Source organism: Phalangium opilio, unplaced genomic scaffold, assembly GCF_054372755.1.
Source record: "Phalangium opilio isolate 3A_F unplaced genomic scaffold, DU_Popi_V2 ptg000079l_1, whole genome shotgun sequence".
In the NCBI taxonomy this organism is placed as follows: Eukaryota; Metazoa; Arthropoda; class Arachnida; order Opiliones; family Phalangiidae; genus Phalangium; species Phalangium opilio.
Genome location: NW_028324187.1, coordinates 6,090,500 through 6,111,256, shown reverse-complemented (window position 1 = coordinate 6,111,256; position 20,757 = coordinate 6,090,500). Strand labels below are relative to the sequence as shown.

At 34.6% G+C, this 20,757-nt stretch overlaps 2 protein-coding genes across 2 annotated transcripts in view; one reads left to right on the top strand and one right to left on the bottom strand.

The window, feature by feature from the left end:
* The window catches only part of LOC149654448 (uncharacterized), a 35,315-nt gene that overhangs the window by 11,800 nt on the left and 2,758 nt on the right, over window positions 1-20,757 (top strand). The window lies entirely within an intron of this gene.
* On the bottom strand, window positions 2,258-14,749 carry LOC149654449 (uncharacterized). The gene is made up of 4 exons (XM_089845194.1): window positions 14,717-14,749; window positions 6,177-9,458; window positions 6,043-6,061; window positions 2,258-5,994 (listed from the first exon to the last, which is right to left on the bottom strand). The coding sequence occupies exons 1-4, from the start codon at window positions 14,747-14,749 to the stop codon at window positions 2,702-2,704; spliced, it is 6,627 nt and encodes a 2,208-aa protein (XP_089701320.1). The 3' UTR covers window positions 2,258-2,701.

The following is a 20,757-nucleotide window of genomic DNA, read 5'->3' as shown; positions in this document are numbered from 1 at the left end:
TAAATAACTCCATGGATTTCCTTGAAAAAACCATGAGTTTCATCAAGTTTGCATGTTATTTAATATTTATGCAAAATACAAATTTGGTTTGAAACCTGTGAAACCCTTGATATTATGGTATAAAATTAATCGCTAAATTATGAGCGTAAATAACTCCATTGGTTTCCTTGAAAAAACCATGAGTTTCATCAAGTTTGCATGTTATTTAATATTTATGCAAAATACAAATTTGGTTTGAAACCTGTGAAACCCTTGATATTATGGTATAAAACTAATGGCTAAATTATGAACGTAAATAACTTAATAGGTTTCCTTGAAAAAATCGTGAGTTTCATCGAGTTTGCTTGTTTTATACTTTTTATGCAAAATACAAATTTGGTTTGAAACCTGTGAAACCCTTGATATAATGGCTTAAAACTATTCCCTAAATTATGAGCGTAAATAACTCCATGGATTTCCTTGAAAAAACCATGAGTTTCATCGAGTTTGCTTGTTTTATACTTTTTATGCAAAATACAAATTTGGTTTGAAACCTGTGAAACCCTTGATATAATGGCTTAAAACTATTCCCTAAATTATGAGCATAAATAACTCCATGGATTTCCTTGAAAAAACCATGAGTTTCATCAAGTTTGCATGTTATTTAATATTTATGCAAAATACAAATTTGGTTTGAAACCTGTGAAACCCTTGATATTATGGTATAAAATTAATCGCTAAATTATGAGCGTAAATAACTCCATTGGTTTCCTTGAAAAAACCATGAGTTTCATCAAGTTTGCATGTTATTTAATATTTATGCAAAATACAAATTTGGTTTGAAACCTGTGAAACCCTTGATATTATGGTATAAAACTAATGGCTAAATTATGAACGTAAATAACTTAATAGGTTTCCTTGAAAAAATCGTGAGTTTCATCGAGTTTGCTTGTTTTATACTTTTTATGCAAAATACAAATTTGGTTTGAAACCTGTGAAACCCTTGATATAATGGCTTAAAACTATTCCCTAAATTATGAGCGTAAATAACTCCATGGATTTCCTTGAAAAAACCATGAGTTTCATCGAGTTTGCTTGTTTTATACTTTTTATGCAAAATACAAATTTGGTTTGAAACCTGTGAAACCCTTGATATAATGGCTTAATTCCCTAAATTATGAGCGTAAATAACTCCATGGATTTCCTTGAAAAAACCATGAGTTTCATCGAGTTTGCTGGTTTTATACTTTTTATGCAAAATACAAATTTCGTTTGAAACCTGTGAAACCCTTGATATTATGGTATAAAATTAATCTCTAAATTATGAACGTAAATAACTTAATAGGTTTCCTTGAAAAAACCATGAGTTTCATCAAGTTTGCTTGTTTTATACTTTTTATGCAAAATACAAATTTGGTTTGAAACCTGTGAAACCCTTGATTTATGGTTTAAAACTATTCCCTAAATTATGAGCGCAAATAATTTAATAGGTTTCCTTGAAAAAACCATGAGTTTCACCGAATTTTCGTTAAATATATGCAAATTAGTATTCTTGTGGCAAACCTTTGAAATAAGCGGCCTTATGCACGGGGAGGTTTGCTGGTGAATTTTATGCAAATTAGTATATTGGCTGCAAACTATTGAAAATACCGGCCTTATGCAAGAAAAAGTTTGTAGAATTTATGCAAATTAGTATTTTAGAAGCAAACCTTTGAAATTGGCGGCCTTATGCAAAAAATTGGTTTGCTGCAAACTTATGCAAATTAGTGGCGTCCGGAATCGGCGGCCCTCGCGGGGAAAGCGCTCTTTTTTTGACGGGTTGCTCTCGTGGTTTTGCCCGGCGCTGCTTGGATACCGACATTATTTATGAAGCCGACACTAAGCCTTGGCTATTAAGGGAAATATTTTCATTATTATAATTTTTTAAAGCTTCAATGTGCATGTGTTTTCGCCAGTAGGATTTAAATATAATTCCCATATTTTTACAAACTTCTTTAAGTTCCAATATTTTTAGTTTATCACAGTTTAGATTCAAATTTACTCCGTTCTCTACAATCCCAGCTATTTCCCCAGAGACCGATGGCGTCGTCTGCTATTTTATCCACGACTCACGACAAGCGCATGCGCGCATAAATTTGCGAAAAGGTCTATTCAAGTACTTAAGGATTCCGGGGGGTATGCACTTGACTACACTCGTGGGTAACGCGTTGTCGCGTTGACAACTTGACACTCCCCACCCCCAATTCGAAATGCGCATGATCAGAAGTTTATATTGAAGTTTATGTCATGTGATACAGATTTATTGCAAATGTAAGGTACACATAATGATCGGGAATATTTTTAATTATTTACATAATAATCCGGCATGATTAATGATATGGCGGGCAATGAGGTTATTTTTAAAAAGTTTTTAACCATTTTGTAAAAGAAAATTGGTCACCTTATAATTAATTTGATCGTTGAGATCTTGTCTAGATATTTGTAAAAGTATTTTCCTTTCGCGTACCTTCTTCTTTCTTAAAGTATCACAATAGTTTTCCTCCGTAAATATATATATATATGTATGAATTTATATACTTTAGTTATAATTACAATAGCAATAAATATTATTGCTCATAGAGCGCCTGCCTTTGCCTTTACCGTAGCCATTTTGATGGCTGCGCAGTTGGCCCAGTGTTTCACGCGGTAAAGCAAATCCTAGCTTTATTGGTTTACGCGCGATTTAAATGGGTTGTGGCGAACGTTTAGGCCTAGCTGGTGGTACAGGAGAGCTCGAGTTCAATTCCCTCAAATTAATAGAATTTTCTTGGGATTCTACTACCGTTTTATTGTTAGGTTTATTGTTAATCGATTTAGTTGTCGGTGGTGGTTTGTTTTCGTCTTCAGTTGTTATGGTAGAGTTTATGTAGGCGCGTCCGTTTTTGTAATTGCTTAGTTTCCCGTCGCTTTCATTGGTTATTGTCAATGAGGCAATCTTGTCTTCAACCGTTTTTAACAACGTACTGTTAGGTCTTTGCCTTAAGGCTTTTTGTTCGTTTTCCGGTAAGGCTCTATGATGAGGCAAAGCGAACCTTAACTTCTCCCAAAACCATCTTTCCCCCCAAACTAAGTATGTTTTTGTTGACAAAAGGAATTGTAAGTCTTTATCCAAAGTTTCCTTCTTTGGTAAATCCCCTTTGACAATTACGATAAGTCGATCGATACGATCCTCAAGCATTTGATAATACGCCGTATGGAACTCTATTTGAAACCACAAACTCTCTAAGAAATTCTTGGATAAAACCAATATAGTTTTTCGACTGTTCTGAACCGAATTTGCGATATTCCAAGTGATAAGGTTACCTGGTAACCAATCGCGTTCGTGGATGCATAGCTTAAATTTAGGGTCACTTTCCTCCAGTTCTTTCATGAGGGAAAGGGCCACGTCACGATCAGCGCCGCTGTACGAGACAAACGCGTCGAAAGTCTTATCTTCGTCCAATTCTTCTTCGCTGTAGAAACACACAAAGACTCGATAGAAATGAATGTAGATGTACGCCGACACTACTTGTTTGTTGCGGTAATATAAGATGGAGACAAAGAATAAACTCATAGCTAATAAGACGCATACGACGGAGAGGGTGATTAAGTATCCGTTTTGTACTTCGTTGTCTTGAGGGCAAAGTTCGTCCGAGATCTTTATGACTTGCGGGATGGTATTGGTGCCATTCTGGTAAACCTCGTTGGCGCAGTATATGGCTTCCAAGTCTCCGATCTTTTTCGAGTTAGTTTGTAGGAAATCCTTTAAGATTTTTGTGGAACAGTCGCAGTAGAATGGGTTGTTACTCAAGTACATTTGGAAGCCGTTGTCCTTGCTCGTAATGTAATCGTACATTTCATCCCCTAGCCATTCAATCTGGTTATATTGCAAGGATAATATTTTTAGATTTGGGGGCCAACTCCAATCGGCGCTGGTTAAGTTGTTGTTGTCTAGGATTAGGGTGGTAACGTTGGACCACGCGTCATCTTCTAATCCAGTTAGGTTTGAGATTTGGTTACTTTGCAAATAAACTTCCGTGGCGTTGTAAGGAATTTCCGATGGTAATTCGGTTAAATTGAGACATTGTATGATGACAGCGCGATCAACGGCTCTATAATCGCACTTGCACGTCGAGGAACAGTTGACCGTAATTGGACAAGAGAATTCGTCAATGTTTTTGGTTAAGACCATTTTGGGTACTTGTTCTTGTAGCCCGTCTTCGTCCGGTTTGCACTTAACCGTGTTTAAATCGTCGAACTGTATTGTACTATCGCGTTTCTTGGCGTATTCCACGAAGTTCAGTAACTTGCAGTCGCACTTTAATTGGTTACCCCCTAAAAGGACATGACCTTTATTCGGTTTCTCGACTTTACCAGTTAAATTCATTCGGAATAGTTGTTCAATCTCCTGAATCGAACCCAAGTCCACGAAGCTAATTTTATTGTTCTGTAACTTCATCCTCCAATCAGCCGATACCAAAGTCGGTATTGAAATGTACTTGAAGTTATTATTTTGCAAGTATATTTCGCGTATTTCAGTGTGTAAGTTCCAATTAGTGATGCCCAAGTCGGACAAGTTGTTAAAAGACAAGTCAAGGACGGATAAGGGTGGTGAGAATCCAAAGGGTTGTACTCCGACCAGATGTTTAATTTTGTTCTTGGCCACCTTCAATATTCGTAGGGTTTTCAATGGTTCCATAATTGAAGTGTTTAAGCTTTCCAACTGATTATCGTTCATTTGCAACTCTCGCAAACTGATCAAGTGCCTGAAGACGCCGACTTTCAACTCTTTCAAGTTGTTATTCGAAATGGTTAACTTTTTCAAGTTGTACTTGCGTTTAAACAAATTGACGGGGATCTCGCTTATGTTGTTGTAACTTAATTCGACCTCCAGCAAATTATCCGAGTTAAGAAACAAATCCTCGTGCAAGTTCGTTAAATGGTTGTTGGTTAACGAAATATTTTTCAAACTTGTGCAATTCGCGAAGAGCTTATCTGGTATTGAGTTTAAAAAGCAGTCCTTCATTTTAACCACGAGTAACGTTGGTACGCTTGAGAACAAATCTTCCGAGATGTTCCTTAATTTAGTATTTCCGCTCAGAATCACTTCAGTTAAGTCCTTGTTGTTTTTAAACAATCCACTCGGTAATGATTCCAAGTCATTTCCTTTAAGGTTGATATGTTTCAAAGATGGCGTATAATCGAATGTTTCCGCTTCCAAAGTCGTAATCTCGTTATTGGTCAAGTCAATAGTGGTCAACGAGGTCAGGTTAGCGAAGAGATTGTTCGGTATGTCTTTAAGGTTATTTTTGTAGAGGTACAATAACTCCAACTTCGTTAAATTTCGAAAGACTTCGCCAGGTAACGTTTCCAGTTTATTTCCGCTTAGCTGCAAATTTTGTAGCTTGTCCAAGTTGTCGAATAGACCTTCTGGTAGAGTTAACAAGTTGTTCTCGTTCAGTTGCAACGATATTAAGTTGGTTAAATTTTGAAAGAAGTTGGGGGAAATTTCCTCAATTTGACAACGACTTAAGCGCAAATTTCTTATTGTTTCCAAACCCTGGAAGAAATTATCTGGGAAGTCGTACTTTGACGGTAGCTCCAGTTTTAGAGTCGTAACTTTCATTCCATTTAGAATTTTGTTCAAAGTTAAGTTGCTTTCTGGCGTCGGCATTGGACAGGATATGAACCGGAAATGTTCAATGTTCGTTATGTTTAAGCTAATAAACATGTCCTCTTCCAGTGGCGAAACGGATGTGTCGTAACAAGTGACTTCGATGAATTTATTCCCCTCGTGTTTGATTTGGTAGTCGTTAAAACATTCGATTGACCAACTGTTATGGCCTAATTCGTCGTTTTCACAGAAACACTTGTGGTATTTTGGCATCGCTTGGTAAGCTTTGCAATTTGGTTGACCTTCTTGACCCCTGACCCCGGGAACGCTCCAACAGACGTAAAGACATACTACCACCGTCATAAAAAGCGCACAAGACATATCTGTGGGGAAAATAAGCAATACGCAAATTATTAGCAAGACTTACTTACAATTAAACGCCAATTGTAACTGTACCAATCAGTGAATTTTTCGCTTTTTAAGTAAAAATTGTATACAAAATTTTATTTTAAATGGCAAAGATACAAAATTAGGGGTATTTAATAAAAGTAGTTAAGTACATTTAAATTCTAGATTCATTATTATTATTGTTAGGAACGTAATTAGATTGGAGATTTAAAATTCCCTTTCCGCATTTATTATTATTATTATTTTTGTTATTGTTAATATTTTGAATAATTTCCAATTGATTACTCAATTCAATATCTTCGTTATTAATTTGAATATTTTCACCACAATCTAATCCCAAAGACACGGGTACGGGTGATTGCATACTCGTGGCTGTTAATTCCATAATTTTTCCTTCAATTTTTCTTACTAAATCGTTACTTGCATTTTCCTGCGATATCTCCCCCATGTTATTATTGTTATTGTTGTTGTTATTATGGCTATTCAAAACATTTCGATGCGGTAAGGCGTATCTCAATTTTTCCCAGAACCATTTTTCACCCCATTCCAAATAAGTTTTTGTCATCAGTAATATTTGTAAATCCTTATCTAAATCGTCTTTATCGGGAAGTTTCCCCTTAACGATAATTATCAATCGATCGATTTTATCTTGCAACATTTGATAATACGCGATATGAAATTCTAACTGAAACCAAACCGATTTGATAAAATCTTCCGATAAAACCAGTATCGTTCTGCGACTATTTTGCACCGAATGAACGATATTGTAAGTGATTAAGTTACCGGGTTGCCAGTCTCTTTCGTGTATGCATAGTTTAAAACGCGGTTCTTTGGCTCCATTCTCCAATTGGTCAATCAACGCTAACGCGATGTCACGATCGGCTGAACTGTACGATATAAAAGCGTGATAATATTTATCCTCGTCAAAATCTTCTTTAAAAAATATCGAGTAGATTTTAAAATAGTGAATGTACAAATAGGCGATTATCGTTCTCTTATTTCTGTAGTACAAGACGCATAAAATGAACGATAATAAAACGATAATTGCCGCGATTACAGCCAAACTAATGTACAATTCGCCTTTGGATATGGGACCGGGACATATTTCCCATTCCGTAACATTCTCCATTGTCCTGCCTTTTAAAAATTCGGGGGCCGAACAAGTTATGTTCAAAAAATCTTCCACACTTTCATACTGAAAACTCAACAAATTTCGAAGAGTTTTCGCCGAACAATTACAGACCCAGGGATTGTTACCCAAACTAATTTTAACTCTATTTTTCGTAACGATATTATTAAACGATTGCGGTATCGATTGTAATTTATTTCCAGTTAAAGTTAGCGTTACTAAAGATAATGGTAATTCGTAATCTATTAATGATAACGAGTTATTAGCCAAGTTCAGAACGCGTAACTTATTCCACGTTGTATTTTTCATAGAATTACTTAGGGATGTTATGTAATTATTCTTTAGGTTAAGTACCGTCGTGTTAAATGGTAATTCCGAGGGTAATTTAGTAATCTTTTTAACAGTTTTCGAACAATCGACGATAGTAACGTTCCCCTCGGCTTTTAAATAACAATCACATCCAATGGGGCAATTTTCGTATAATTGGCAAATGAATAGGTTATCATCAAGGGTAATTAACGTACTGTTTTTTAAATTACTCGGTTTGTTACAATGGTAATTCCTCATATCTGGAAATAATTTCCTTCGATACGTATTTAAGGGACATTCCATAAATTTTTTAAATTTTAATAAGTTGCAATCGCAATTAAACGGATTGAAACTGAGCCTAAATACGCTTGTGTAGTAATTCTTTTGTTTTATCGTGTCATCATCGGTATTAAAGGCATCGTCAATATTTTTAATATCTTGACAATCGACAAATTGAATTTGATTATTCATCAAATTCACTTCAGTTCCAATACTGAATAATCTAGGTATTGAAAATGTCCCTACTCGATTATAGCTTAAATCCAGCTTCCGTAACGACGTATATATTTCCCAATTAGATACAACTAACTCACTCAAATTATTAAAACTTAAATTAATTTCTGATAAATTACGTAATTCCAAACCGAACATTTGATAATGCGGTAAACTCGTTATTAAATTGCGTGATAAACTCAGTATTTCCAATGATTTTAAATCATCCAAGTCACCCGCTGATATCCTTAAGATATTATTTTTATCCATATTCAATGTCTTTAAACTAAATTCTAAACTGGATAAGGATTCCTTTGGAATTGAAGTGAAGGCGTTTTTTTTAATGTTTAGTGTTTGTAATGCTCGTTGGTTACGGAAAATTTGTGCGGGTAAGACGGATAAATTGTTGAAACTTAATTCTAAATAGGTCAAACGCGAGTTTCTCTCGAAAAGATTACCTGGTAGGTAATTAAAGGCGTTGAAACTTAAATCGAGCTTACTTAAACGCGGTAGAGCCATGAATAATGTCCCCGGTAGCTCGCTTAAATCGCAATTAGAAATATATAAATCTGTTAAATTTGGTAAGGAATTACCGAATGTTTCGAAGTCGATTTTACCCAAGATTGTATTGGAACTCAAATCAATCGAAGTAATATTAGTCATATTGGCTAATGAGAACCCTGCTAATGTAGTCAGCGCGTTACCACCCATGTTTATCTGTTTTAAATTAGCGTTTCTAGCAAAAGTATAGGGGTCTAATCGATCCAAAAGATTATCTTTCGCGTTAAAAACCTCCAAGGAAATTAAATCTTTAAAAATACCCGGACTTAAATAGGTTAATTTGTTATTATTTAAATATAACATCTTTAATTTCGTCAGATTTCGCAAGAACGATGCCGGAATTGATGTTAAGAAATTATTAGATAACGAAAGATTCTCTAATTCACTCACGTGTTCTAACAGGGTTTCTGGTACGTTTTTTAATTGGTTAAAATCTAATCGCACGGAAATTAATTCCGGGGTGTATTTAAATAAATCAATTGGTAACGAATTAATCTGAAAATGACTTAAGATAAAACCCTTTAACGTGATTAAATTTTTAAAGATTTTTGGGTCGATTTGAGTTTGGTTACATTCTTGACCACCGCACGTAAAGGATAAGGAATTTATGTCAACGCTGTTGACCATATTAGTAATTGTCATATTGGGTAAAGGGCAGTTGACAAATACGTAGTTCTTGGAACGGATATCGTATTCTTCGAACATATCGTCTTTAAAAGGCACACGCGAACCGCATTCAAGTTCAATTGTGTTAGGATTGAATTCCAAGTAAAATGCCTTTTCGCCATCTTTCTGGCATATTATTTCGAAACCGGGTAAATTGTTAACCTTCATTAGGGAACTGGAACACGAACAATCTTTGTCTTTCACCGGTGGACATCTCGGACTCGCAATGACCGTTGATTGACAGATGATTATGATTGTAATTGTAATTATAGTACCAATTATCTGTATAGGAGTTAATTTAATTTAAAATATATATAAAGAATTGCGATTTAATTGAAATCGCAGGCAACATAAACGCGTTATGTTTTGTTAATAAAGCTTAGATACGTACATTTGAACGTACGCGAAATTCCATGATCAACATAATAACATGGTTGGTTATTTTATAATTTCTTAAATGATGTGATCTGATCGCGTGTTTGTTCAAACGAGAACACCTTAGTTACAATTACAAGTACTAGATGTTATTCGTTATTTTTAATTGCCATTTCAACATATACACTAGCTGTTTGTTGTCTTCTCGCAACAAACTCTATACCCACCCAATACTACACGATCCGTAGTCTATATACGGTGGAAGAGTACCATGTGACATATTCAACCCCCCCTCTCTCTCCCTTTGCTAAAAATGCACAGGTTTTATGACATTCGTTCGGTGACATCAGGTCAGGTGACATTTGGAAGCAAGAATGACGGTGCGACACTCTTCCAAGGTTGCCACGATGATATTTGTGTTAATATTATAGGATTCTCGTCATGTTCCCGATTTGTTCGAATTTATGTTCTGATCTTTAATTCCAAATTTTAAGATATTTTCTGACGTTTTTCTAATATTTTAGGTCAAATTTTAATATTTCCTGACGTTTGTCTAATATATTCGACCAAATTTTAAAATATTTTCTGACGTTTGTCTAATATTTTAGGCCAAATTTTAAAATATCCGGTCGTTTGCCTAATATTTTAGGTCAAATTTTAATATTTTCTGACTTTTGTCTAATATTTTAGCCCAAATTTTAAAATATCCTGACTTTTGTCTAATATTTTAGACCAAAATTTAAAATATCCTGAGGTTTGTCTAATATTTTAGCCCAAATTTTAAAATATCCTGACGTTTGTCTAATATTTTAGCCCAAATTTTAAAATATCCTGACTTTTGTCTAATATTTTAGACCAAAATTTAAAATATCCTGACGTTTGTCTAATATTTTAGACCAAAATTTAAAATATCCTGAGGTGTGTCTAATATTTTAGCCCAAATTTTAAAATATCCTGACTTTTGTCTAATATTTTAGACCAAAATTTAAAATATCCTGACGTTTGTCTAATATTTTAGACCAAAATTTTAAATATCCTGAGGTGTGTCTAATATTTTAGCCCAAATTTTAAAATACCCTGACGTTTGTCTAATATTTTGTGCCAAATTAAAAAAGAAAATTCTAACATTTGCCAAATCATTTAGACTAAATTAAAAATTTTAAATTTTCTAACTTTTTCCCAAATCATATAGTCCACAAATTTTTAAAATTGTCTGACTTAAACCAGCCTCGTTCGCGGAATTTGTGAAAAATGCGTTGCCTGCTCGCTGAGGCGAAGAAACCACTACACTGTAGGAATTCTATGCTAATTAGCTTTGAAGAGACCAAAAATGCTTTAAAAACAAACTCGGAAATTTCTTTCCGCGAATTAATTCAACCCTTCCAGGAATAATAAATTATTTAACGCTACGAAATTTATCTTGATTCATTATTAATTTAATACGGTCGTGTTATAATATTAAGACAATTGATATGCTTATTTCCTCGAAACGAAATTGAAAATTATTTTCGTGAAATAGATTACAAAATATACGTGTAATGGGTTGCGTTTACTGAGAGACAAATTACTCTGGGTATTGAAGGACACTCTCTTTTAAAAATTAAAAATTATTAGTTAACTATTCCTGTTAGTTGCCCAGGCTTGTAATAATTTGAAAATATAGTTTTTTTCTTCTTCTAACCTTCGAGTCCTTCACTACTACTTTTTGAAATATTAATATTATGCCTTGGGCTAAAGTAAAACGGTTTAAGTCGAAAATTAATTTTGTTTAAATTTTATTATTTAAATTATGTTTTGGGTTATTTCTTAGTATTTATTGGCGGTCAGTCAGATGGTTATGCTTATTTAAAAGTGCTTGATTTAATTCACAGTACGTGTTTTTGTCTCTCTATAAGGAAATTTTTGGGACTTATTTTGTTTTGGTGAATTTTAAGTAGATTGGGTACGGTAAACAGTATGTCCATTATCTCGACATCGGATTGGTTCAGCTCCAAGTTTTTAGTATCGTTTGATAGTGGGTTTTTAGGGCTACCAGAATTTCAAAGGATTTTCCTTTAAGTGGTGCTAAAAGAGAGTTATGATATTTCAAAGTTGCCAGTTACGCAGAACATTTTTCAAAAAGCTTGGTAGTTGATTTGTGGTAGCCCAACAAAATATTTGACATCATTTTATAAAGGACAATAGAATATTGACTTTTAAACAACCTTAAGGGAATTCCCCCGTTCATATTTTAAAGAATTACCAGTAGTCGCTACTGACATCCCTAAACTGAGTCCTGACTGTTGTCTATCAGTATCCCAACCCCTTATGGTGGTCCAATGAATATTTATTTTCATTCAAAGCTTCTTTACCCTAATACCCCAATTGACGGTAGACCAAAATAGTTATCAACTTCGGCTGACAAATGGATTTTTAAGTTACACCTTCAAGGATTTTCCCATGAAATTGTAGGTTGGTAGGGGGTTACGACATTTTAAAGTTAAAGTTAACCGGGGGATGGGTGCAAAACACCAGTTTCTACCAAGAAGCTTTTAAAGCAGGTGTATTGTATACTCTTTTGTACTATAGCTATGCTTAACCAGTTTTTCTGGCGTTTTTTTACGCGTGTCTCAGCCGTGTATATTTTTTGTGTGCCAAGGTAATCGTTCTTACCTGGCCAGGGGGTACTTACAAAGATTCTCATCCACCCCCGCGTTACTTGGCTGGCCGCTCAATGAGGCGAGAGGGTAATTGCTTTGCGCGTAGCTAGGTTTTCAAAGAAATTATGAGTTTTCTTTGTGCGTGTATGTTTTTGTGTACGCGAAATGTTTGCTTATTTATTCGAGTCCTGATTGTATTAACCGCAAGTGTTTAGTATCCTTTGAATTAGAAATAATAGGGCTATGACATGTTCGAAGGATCTCTGATAAAACCAAAGTTATAACAAGGAATTTCATAAAACAATTGAAGCTGCTGTGTCCTTTCCCTTACATCTTGCTTATTTATTCGAGTCCCGGTTGTATTAACCCCAAGTATTTAGTATCCTTTGAATTAGGAATAATAGGGCTATGACATATTCGAAGGATTTTCATTTATCTCTGATAAAACCAAAGTTATAGCTCAATTCGTGGGATTGCACAAACTTATCCAAGTCTTCTTCGAAACTACGTATCTCTTAAGTGATAAACACGCTCTCATGAAAAGAAAATACGTGCAATCGGAAACATTACAACGCTCATGTATGCGCAGCTTGTAGGGTCACGTGAATTTCCCCGAAAATTCTTTACAAATTCCCGGAAAGGTTCCATGATCCGGGAGTGGTATATTACTAAAATTTATATTTTAACCAAATTTATTCAAATAAAAATGCCGTATACCGAAAAATATGAATAGAAGGGTGAACGAGGGACTAACCACTATTCATTTCACTAAGAGATGAACCTTTTAAACTGTACGTACTAAAGGAAGTAGGCCTAGTGATTATTCCCTCGGGATAGACACGAGGCCTAGATTGAGCGTGTATCATTATAGCCGTAAGGGCGTATATTTACTATTGTTTATTTCCGACTTTTTGACACAAACGCCACCACCAACCACCACATCCACAACAGTTTTTGGGGGAATTTGTAGCGGGCCGGGCGGGTTTCGGGTATTATAGTACGCTACCTTAAGCTGACTGACAGTGCCTGTCAAGTGGCCCGTAACCAAACTACTTCCTATGAATTGAATATACATTATATATACATTTTTTTTTCGGTTTTGTAACCTTTAAATAAGTCACCAGAATTTATTAATTTTTGTTGTATATTTTTGGTTTCCCGTGGGTTTTGGTCCGGGATTCGATCGCAATTTATGATGGAGTACTTCTTTTAATTGACTCAATTACTTAATAAGTAGGATGACCTCATTTTAAATTGGGAGATTGAAGATATCTTCTATCCCTCTCCCCCCGAGGGGTGGGACATAAACATCTCAATTATTTATAAGAATTAGTCATCAAGATAGGATAGTATTATTGTACTGTAATCTAGTGGTTTCCTTCTGTACTCCTTGGTAGGAAGAACTCAAATTTAAATTGTACGCTACTAAAGAAAAGTAATTAGTTTCCCATCTTCAGTATGTAGAGTGTTGTTAAGACCATTCGTGAACCTAGTTGACAGTCAAGTACTGATTGAAACTGAAGTGAACTGATTGATTTTTTATCTGGTAACACTGTGGGAACGGTATGATAAAAGTCCTTCCGTGGAAACAATCTGACCGTTCCTATTGTTTAAGTAACGTATATTTCCCTAATATTAACATTGTAGTAGGAAACCACTAGTTTATAGTTGAAATCATACTACATCCATTGTTTTATTGAAATGTTAATATCTCTTTACGAGTATCGGACTAGACTTATCATAATGTTTAACTTATAGATCCGTTAACGAACTTCCTGTTAAATTCTACTACCCTTTACAAATAATTCAGGCACTTGTCGTTCTCTCCTCTGTAAGTTTCCTGGAACTCTTTTAGAGGTCATTGGTCAAGGCTTCTTTGTCCATAAATATTTATCTCTCTAAAGTGGGCGCATATTGTTACCCCAGAAAACTTTCCATTGAAAAACATTTTCCAATAAATAACATTTGACAGTTAGAAATAGAGGGGTTACAAATAATACGTCCCAAAAACCTGCCTGGCCAGGCCCCAGAATGATCCCCGATTTCTTTGTTATTGAAAGAGCTGGACACCTGACATCCCACCCCCGTACCGAACCTAACCGACCTTGAACGGGAACGGTATACCGGACGTTCGAGATTCGAGGAGATGTTGTTTTCGTTAAAAAGACAAATTACATCTTTACATTACGAATGAATTATTTGTCTTTAAATGGTGTACTTGTTTTGATTGCCACCTTAATTCGACGACCTAGATTGGTTGGTGCACCCACAATTTAGGCTACCATTTTCTTAAAGACACTTTTATTAAAGATCTAGATCGTCCTGTTCGTACACCAATGGAATTTGAAAAGAATGTTTTATAGAGTTCTTGATTTTTTTTTTCTTTTTGAAGTTTTTATCGGTATGAAATATTTCCTTTCGAGTTTGGTAAAGCTTGGCGAATATCGAGGGGGTAGTTACTCAAGTGTAATCGGAGCACGCGCAGTCTTTTGACTATAGAGAGTTTCAGTTGGTAGGACGTCATACCTTCAAAAGTCTTAATACTGTTCTGGCAGCCATATTGTTCACGTGGGTTCTAGCTTTAATTCTACATTAATCACACCCTGACGAGTAAATTATGTGAATCAAACGAAAGCTCTCTATACTGAAAGGGTTACACTCAAGTTTTCAAATCCCCTACACTTGACAGTGGTGAGTAGCCTCTCGGGGGACTTGTTTACCCCATTTTGAAATACTATAGATATGCCTTTAAAATCAGAATCTATTTGATGAATTTCATTGGCCCTATCTTAAAAATATGGAATTTTAAAAGGGGTATTTGAAATTTAGGCTTAGCAACAATTTGAACCTTGAACTTTGCACGTGTTTGTATTTGTAAAGGGATTATTTTTCGCTATAGTTACTTTTGAAGTATTTGTTCTTTTGGATGGTTATCTTAATGACCATTGATTGAACTTTGACCTATGTATGAGTCTTTATTTAGTCTTCGTGGTCATATCTAGGAAATTTTTTGGGTTGTTTTTCCAAACAATGTTTTTCAAAATTCTTCCATCGATTTTAAAACTCGAGTACAAAAGCTAAAGGGCTCGAGTTTAAAGAAAAACTACAGATAAAACCCTTTTTTTACAAAGAAAGCTTTCCTAAGATAAGAATCATTGAAACTGAACAATATTTTGCTTTTAAGTACTTAAGTATCTATGACTTGTTCTGTCCACATACTCTTTCTATGAAAACACGCTTTTAAAATAATTTATTTTCTTCTTTTTTTTTAAGAAATCAACTTCTAATATATTTATTAAAACGTTCTCAAAAGTTACGTAGGTTCGGGCCTAGACAAAATTTTATATCCGTTTTGTAATTCACAAACTTAAAAGTTAAGAGTTTAGAAATTTGTTTGATTTTTAAATAGGGATTTTCTAAAAATAGGCTTAAAGTGGTTTGACCTAAAATCACGCGATTTAATATTTAACTTTTTTATCCTTTAAACGGTTGCGCTATTGTTACTATATGCGTTAACCAACTTGTTTTCTTGGTAAAATAGTAGTATTTCCCCCTCCACGGATTTTTAAAAGTTTGTACTCATTTCTGATAGTAAATGAGGTGAGGAACACGATGCCGTTAAAAATTTCCACCGCAAATGATTTTGAAATTTCTATTTTTTTGAATTTTTTTTTATGAAAATTGCAATATTTTGGAAAAGGAGAAATCTAATAGAAACTGAACCTAGCCTAACCTAACCTGAACCTAACCTAACCTAACCTAACCTAACCTGAACCTAACCAAACCTAACCTAAACCTAACCTAACCTAACCTAACCTGAACCTAACCTGAACCTAAAATATCCCAAACATAATCTAAACAAGTGTATGCGCCCCAAATATCAAATATACAAACAACCATAAGTAATATGTGCTACCTTTTTTTTAAAAAAATCATTTGCGGTGAAAAATTTTGACGGCATCGTGTTCCCCACCTCATTTACTATCAGAAATGAGTACAAACTTTTAAAAATCCGTGGAGGGGGAATACTACCATTTGGCCGTTTTCTTTTATTTAAGGTGTAAAGTAATTTAAATTTAGGATTGATTAAGTAATTCGAGAATAATTAAAAACTTAAATTCACTAATAAAAATTCGTTAAAAGCGTGTAGGTAAATTCACTGATAGATAAATTAACTTTAAAAGTAGTTAATTTAATAAAAATGAAACTTACTTTTTTCTTTGCGATGTTAATCCTTCAAGAAATTAATATTATCAAATTTAATTACGTATAATTAATTTAATCTCCTTCAAATTAACCCGCAAAATACGTCGCATTTCCGTAAGATTATTTTAAGTATCTTATGTTTAATTTTCGTCCATTTTTGGTTGACTTTTCTTAATTCGAATTTTAAGAAAAATTACAAGTAATTAAATTACTCAACTTTCTTTCAACTTAAGCCTCGGTTTAAACGAAATTAAGGTTGTTGTAATGTAACACAAAGATTCTTTCAAAAAAAAACTGGTCCTCTTAAAATGTACGCGGACTTCACGATACGACCACCACGTTTTAAAACGAACAGTTAGCGACCGAGTGAGTTAAGATTCTGAGAAACTTATTTCCTAGTGATTGCGTTCAACGAGAGAGGGGGGACCAAAGAAGGGGGTGGACCAAAAATTCGGCAATGGAGATAACACAGGATAGGATAGGATAGGGGAACGATGATGATGGTGGTGGTGGTATTGGTTGGGTCCTCTTAAAACCAGAAAATGAGCCATGCGTGCAAGCACTTGTCGTGTTGGGTTGGGAGTTTGATTGTAGTAGGAAAGCTACTACTAAGCCTAAAACCAGTCGTTCGTAGTTGGTGTTACATTTTTTTTACCCCCCAAAAAATAAAGTCAACGTACCCCGTTAGTTACTGAAGTACGTACGTTCGGACGGTTCTTGTTACGTCAGTACTTTCGGGGTTATCAGGGAAAACCTGATTCGGTTGTCAGCAAAAACCACTGAGTGAAGAATGATTCGAATGAGTACTCTGGGATTTTTAAATTTCGTTAGTTCTTGTTGCGTCTGGATTGTTGTCAGGGATAACCTGACTCCGGTTTAAGGGAATTTTCTATCATAAGTGGTTTTAAGTGGTCAGGGAATTATTTATGATAAGTGGGTTTAAATACATAGTTTACAGACTAGGAGTATTCATACTATTTACACAAGGAGGCCAGATTCCCTGGTGATGTCAAAAGCCATGTCTTCTTGTGTAAATGGTATGAATCCTCCTTGTCTGAAAGATATGTATGGTCAGGGAAGACATGGTTCTGATATCAGGAACTTAAAAATCAGGGAATTTCATTACTGGATTTAAATAATTTGGGAGCTAACTTCACTATAGATATGAGATCATTGAGATGATTGGCGCCTTAATTCATCCTATTAGTTTTGATTGGGTATGACAGATTGAAAAGTTTCTTTTGATAGAAGCTTGCCGGTGGAATGCTTGACTAATTTATTGTTTAACTAAATTCCATTCGATTTAGTTTCGGAATTGCGAATTCGCGCTTGTCTCAACACACTGTATAATAATTACCCTTCAATAAAAGTTAGACAGCCAAGAATAACGTACGTAGCAACGCAAGAACCTCGCGTAACACCTTCAGGCGTCTCCAACCCTTAACTTATTGACACACGCTTTCATTTAAAGTATCATAACTCTGGTTCTATAAGAGATACAGGGATGTCCTTTGAGTATGTTATAGTCCTATTTCTCCCCTTTAAAATGATACCAATAACTTTGGGTTTCGACAATCAGGGCTCGAGTAATTAAGAAAAATGCTCATAAACGTCCCATCCATGAGCTCATTTACACGACACTTGCTAACTATGGTTCTATAAGAGATACAGGGAGTCAGGGACGCTCTTTGAGTGTTCTAAATATTTGGTGGGGTCTTTTAAAGCCCCTTCTCGATAAATAACCAAGACGGCAATAACCCTATCGACTCTTCTATCCAGGCACCTGCCTGTCTTCATTTCCATTATGAGAAGCAATTTCAACATGAAAGAGTCGGCGAAACCCCATGGAGTTTATTTTCTCTTGGAAAAAGTCGTTTAAATTCCATTCGGATGTAGCTTTTTTGTTTCAATATTCATTACCAACTCGTTTTTGGCTTTCATTAATTAAAAATACACCTCTGAAGTATCGGAAAATATGCAAAACACTGGGTAGCCTAGAACTTCCGAAAAAATAATAATAATAAAGAAACCTTAACTCTCCGTAGACATTCAAAGACTGCCATGGGTACTGTCACTTCACTTCTAGAGAAAATAATGTTTAATTCATCTTCAAGCATAAAACTATAAAAGCACATCCTTTATTATATTATATTACAAGATCTTCATCTCAAGAATTGAAGAAAGAAACACTTTCAAGGTTCATCCCATAACTAACTTTTTAGTATTTTTTCTACTATAAAAAACCCCTAATGTTCAACTTCATAATATGACGTAAACGTAGACGTCACAGTTTTTGCAAACTATCCTCAGAAATTTTACCAACGATAACTTTTTAAATCTTTTTACGAGAAACATTACCCTAAACCGGTTTGATACTAAGTTGAATGATAGTATGTTAATAACGAAGTTGACTTGGCCCTAAAGTAAACCGTACTGAAAGAATGGCGGTTAATTACATTTTATGGACAAGTTTAAGTCGTGCGGGATGTTTCTGGGTTCTTGGATTTACCCAAGCGTATCCAGGCGAGGTGTAAGTCACTCTGCGTTGACTTGTACTAAAAGAATTTAAACTGTCGAGTTTTTAAAACCGATACCATTAACAATGGTAAATTAATACACACTATTCAATGTCAGGGGTACAATAGAGTATGGTGTGTTGAGTACCATGTTGATTGGTATGTAGATATACAACAAAGTTAAGATATGTCTTCAAACAATACGAACTTACGAAGCTTCATCCAAATTGGTGCTGGACTGATAGCATACTGTTCAATCAGTGTTCAATCTTAACCCTACCTAAATCAAGCAGACGATACTACGCCCCGCCCCTTTTGAAAAGAGTTATTCTAAACCATTCAAATGGAATTAGAGTGATTATCCCCTCGGTACCGGCCTGTTTTTATTGTAATAGTTGTTAATTTAAAAGTCTGTAGTTTAGAAGTATAGAATGTGTTTAATATAATCGCGTATGAATTTCTTTGGGAAATTTTAAACCTCCTTGGCATGCACTTTAGAGAAATTAATTTAAGCTTCCACTTTAAGAGTTGGCGAGTGTTTAATCTTGAAGAACTGTACTTAATACAATGTACGCAACCTTGACACGTCCATAACTTTCTCCGTGTGAAAATGAAAATTGCTTCAAGATGTTACTCCGTCCGGAGTTTGTTGATGGCGTCTTATTTTTATTTAATTCTTTTGATTGGTCCTTGGGTTAAACCGATTAAAATGCACTACTCAACAACGGACAACAACAGCTAGCTAGGCCTATCTATAGTTGTATGTTTTCAAATAACTTTTCAACCGTAGTAAAAAAAACTTAAAAACTGGGTGTTTTTATTTTTATTTTCATATTTCTTTTTGTATTACTATTTCCGACATGAAAAAAATCCCGTATTACCAAACACACCCTAATACCTAATATCAACTCTATTTCCGCTTCATGTTAATCTACTTCCGGATTATAAAAGATCTCTGTAATATTACTTCCGGTGGTGAGGATACCGTAATATAAATTTGAATAATTTAGCATAATGATCTTCTAAAGCCTTATTTGAATTCCCTAATAGATCTATCTAAAGATATCAGAAACCTGGTTAGGCTTAAAGGGTTGAGAATATTGCGTGGTGGTGGTAGCGTTACGACGACTTTCGCTTATTAGTTAAAATTAATGAACTAGAAAATTATCCAATGAAACGAAAGTTCCTTATGTCACCTCTAGATATAATTAGGCTTAGACATTCTTTTAAACGCTAATTGGTCTCGCTTAATTGAAACTTTTATATTTTAAATTATCGTGACTTTAGTAACAACACGAACATTTGAGTAATTATCACGTTTAGGGCACAAGGTTCCTTAGATAACTGGTGTAGTAAGATTCTACTGTAATGTAGTAGTTTCCCCCTGTTACAAAATAAGGATGTCAAAAATTTTGAAAGCGATTGATTTGTCTTATTATACACGATGTTATTCAACAAATTGAAGAGTTATTTTCAGGGAAATAATTTTCGGTAAAATACTGTAGGTAGTAGGATTCTACTATATTATAGTGGTTTCCCCCCTGTTTTCGAAACAAAATATAATTAATTTAAATCAATTAGTTATTCCAATAAAACTCAAGGTTACTTTAACAAATGATTTACTTGATATTTTCTTGATAAACTCAGTAAACCATTGAAGATAGTAAGATTCTACTAAATTACAGTGCTTTCCCCCCTATTACGAATAGTAACAAAGCAATAAAGAATTATTTTCATCAATAAAAACTCAATAAAACACTTGCAACAGTAGGATTCTACTAAATTACAGTGCTTGTCCCCATAATAAGGAGTATAATACTAATACTTTTACTAAAATAGTAACAA

Excerpts from the sequence above, each read along its gene's own strand:
- LOC149654449 (XM_089845194.1), bottom strand. The coding sequence starts at position 14,749 with ATGGCTGCCAGAACAGTATTAAGACTTTTGAAG. Across the intron at positions 9,459-14,716 it reads CAGTATTAAGACTTTTGAAG|ATAATTGGTACTATAATTAC; the intron begins GTATGACGTCCT and ends ACTCCTATACAG.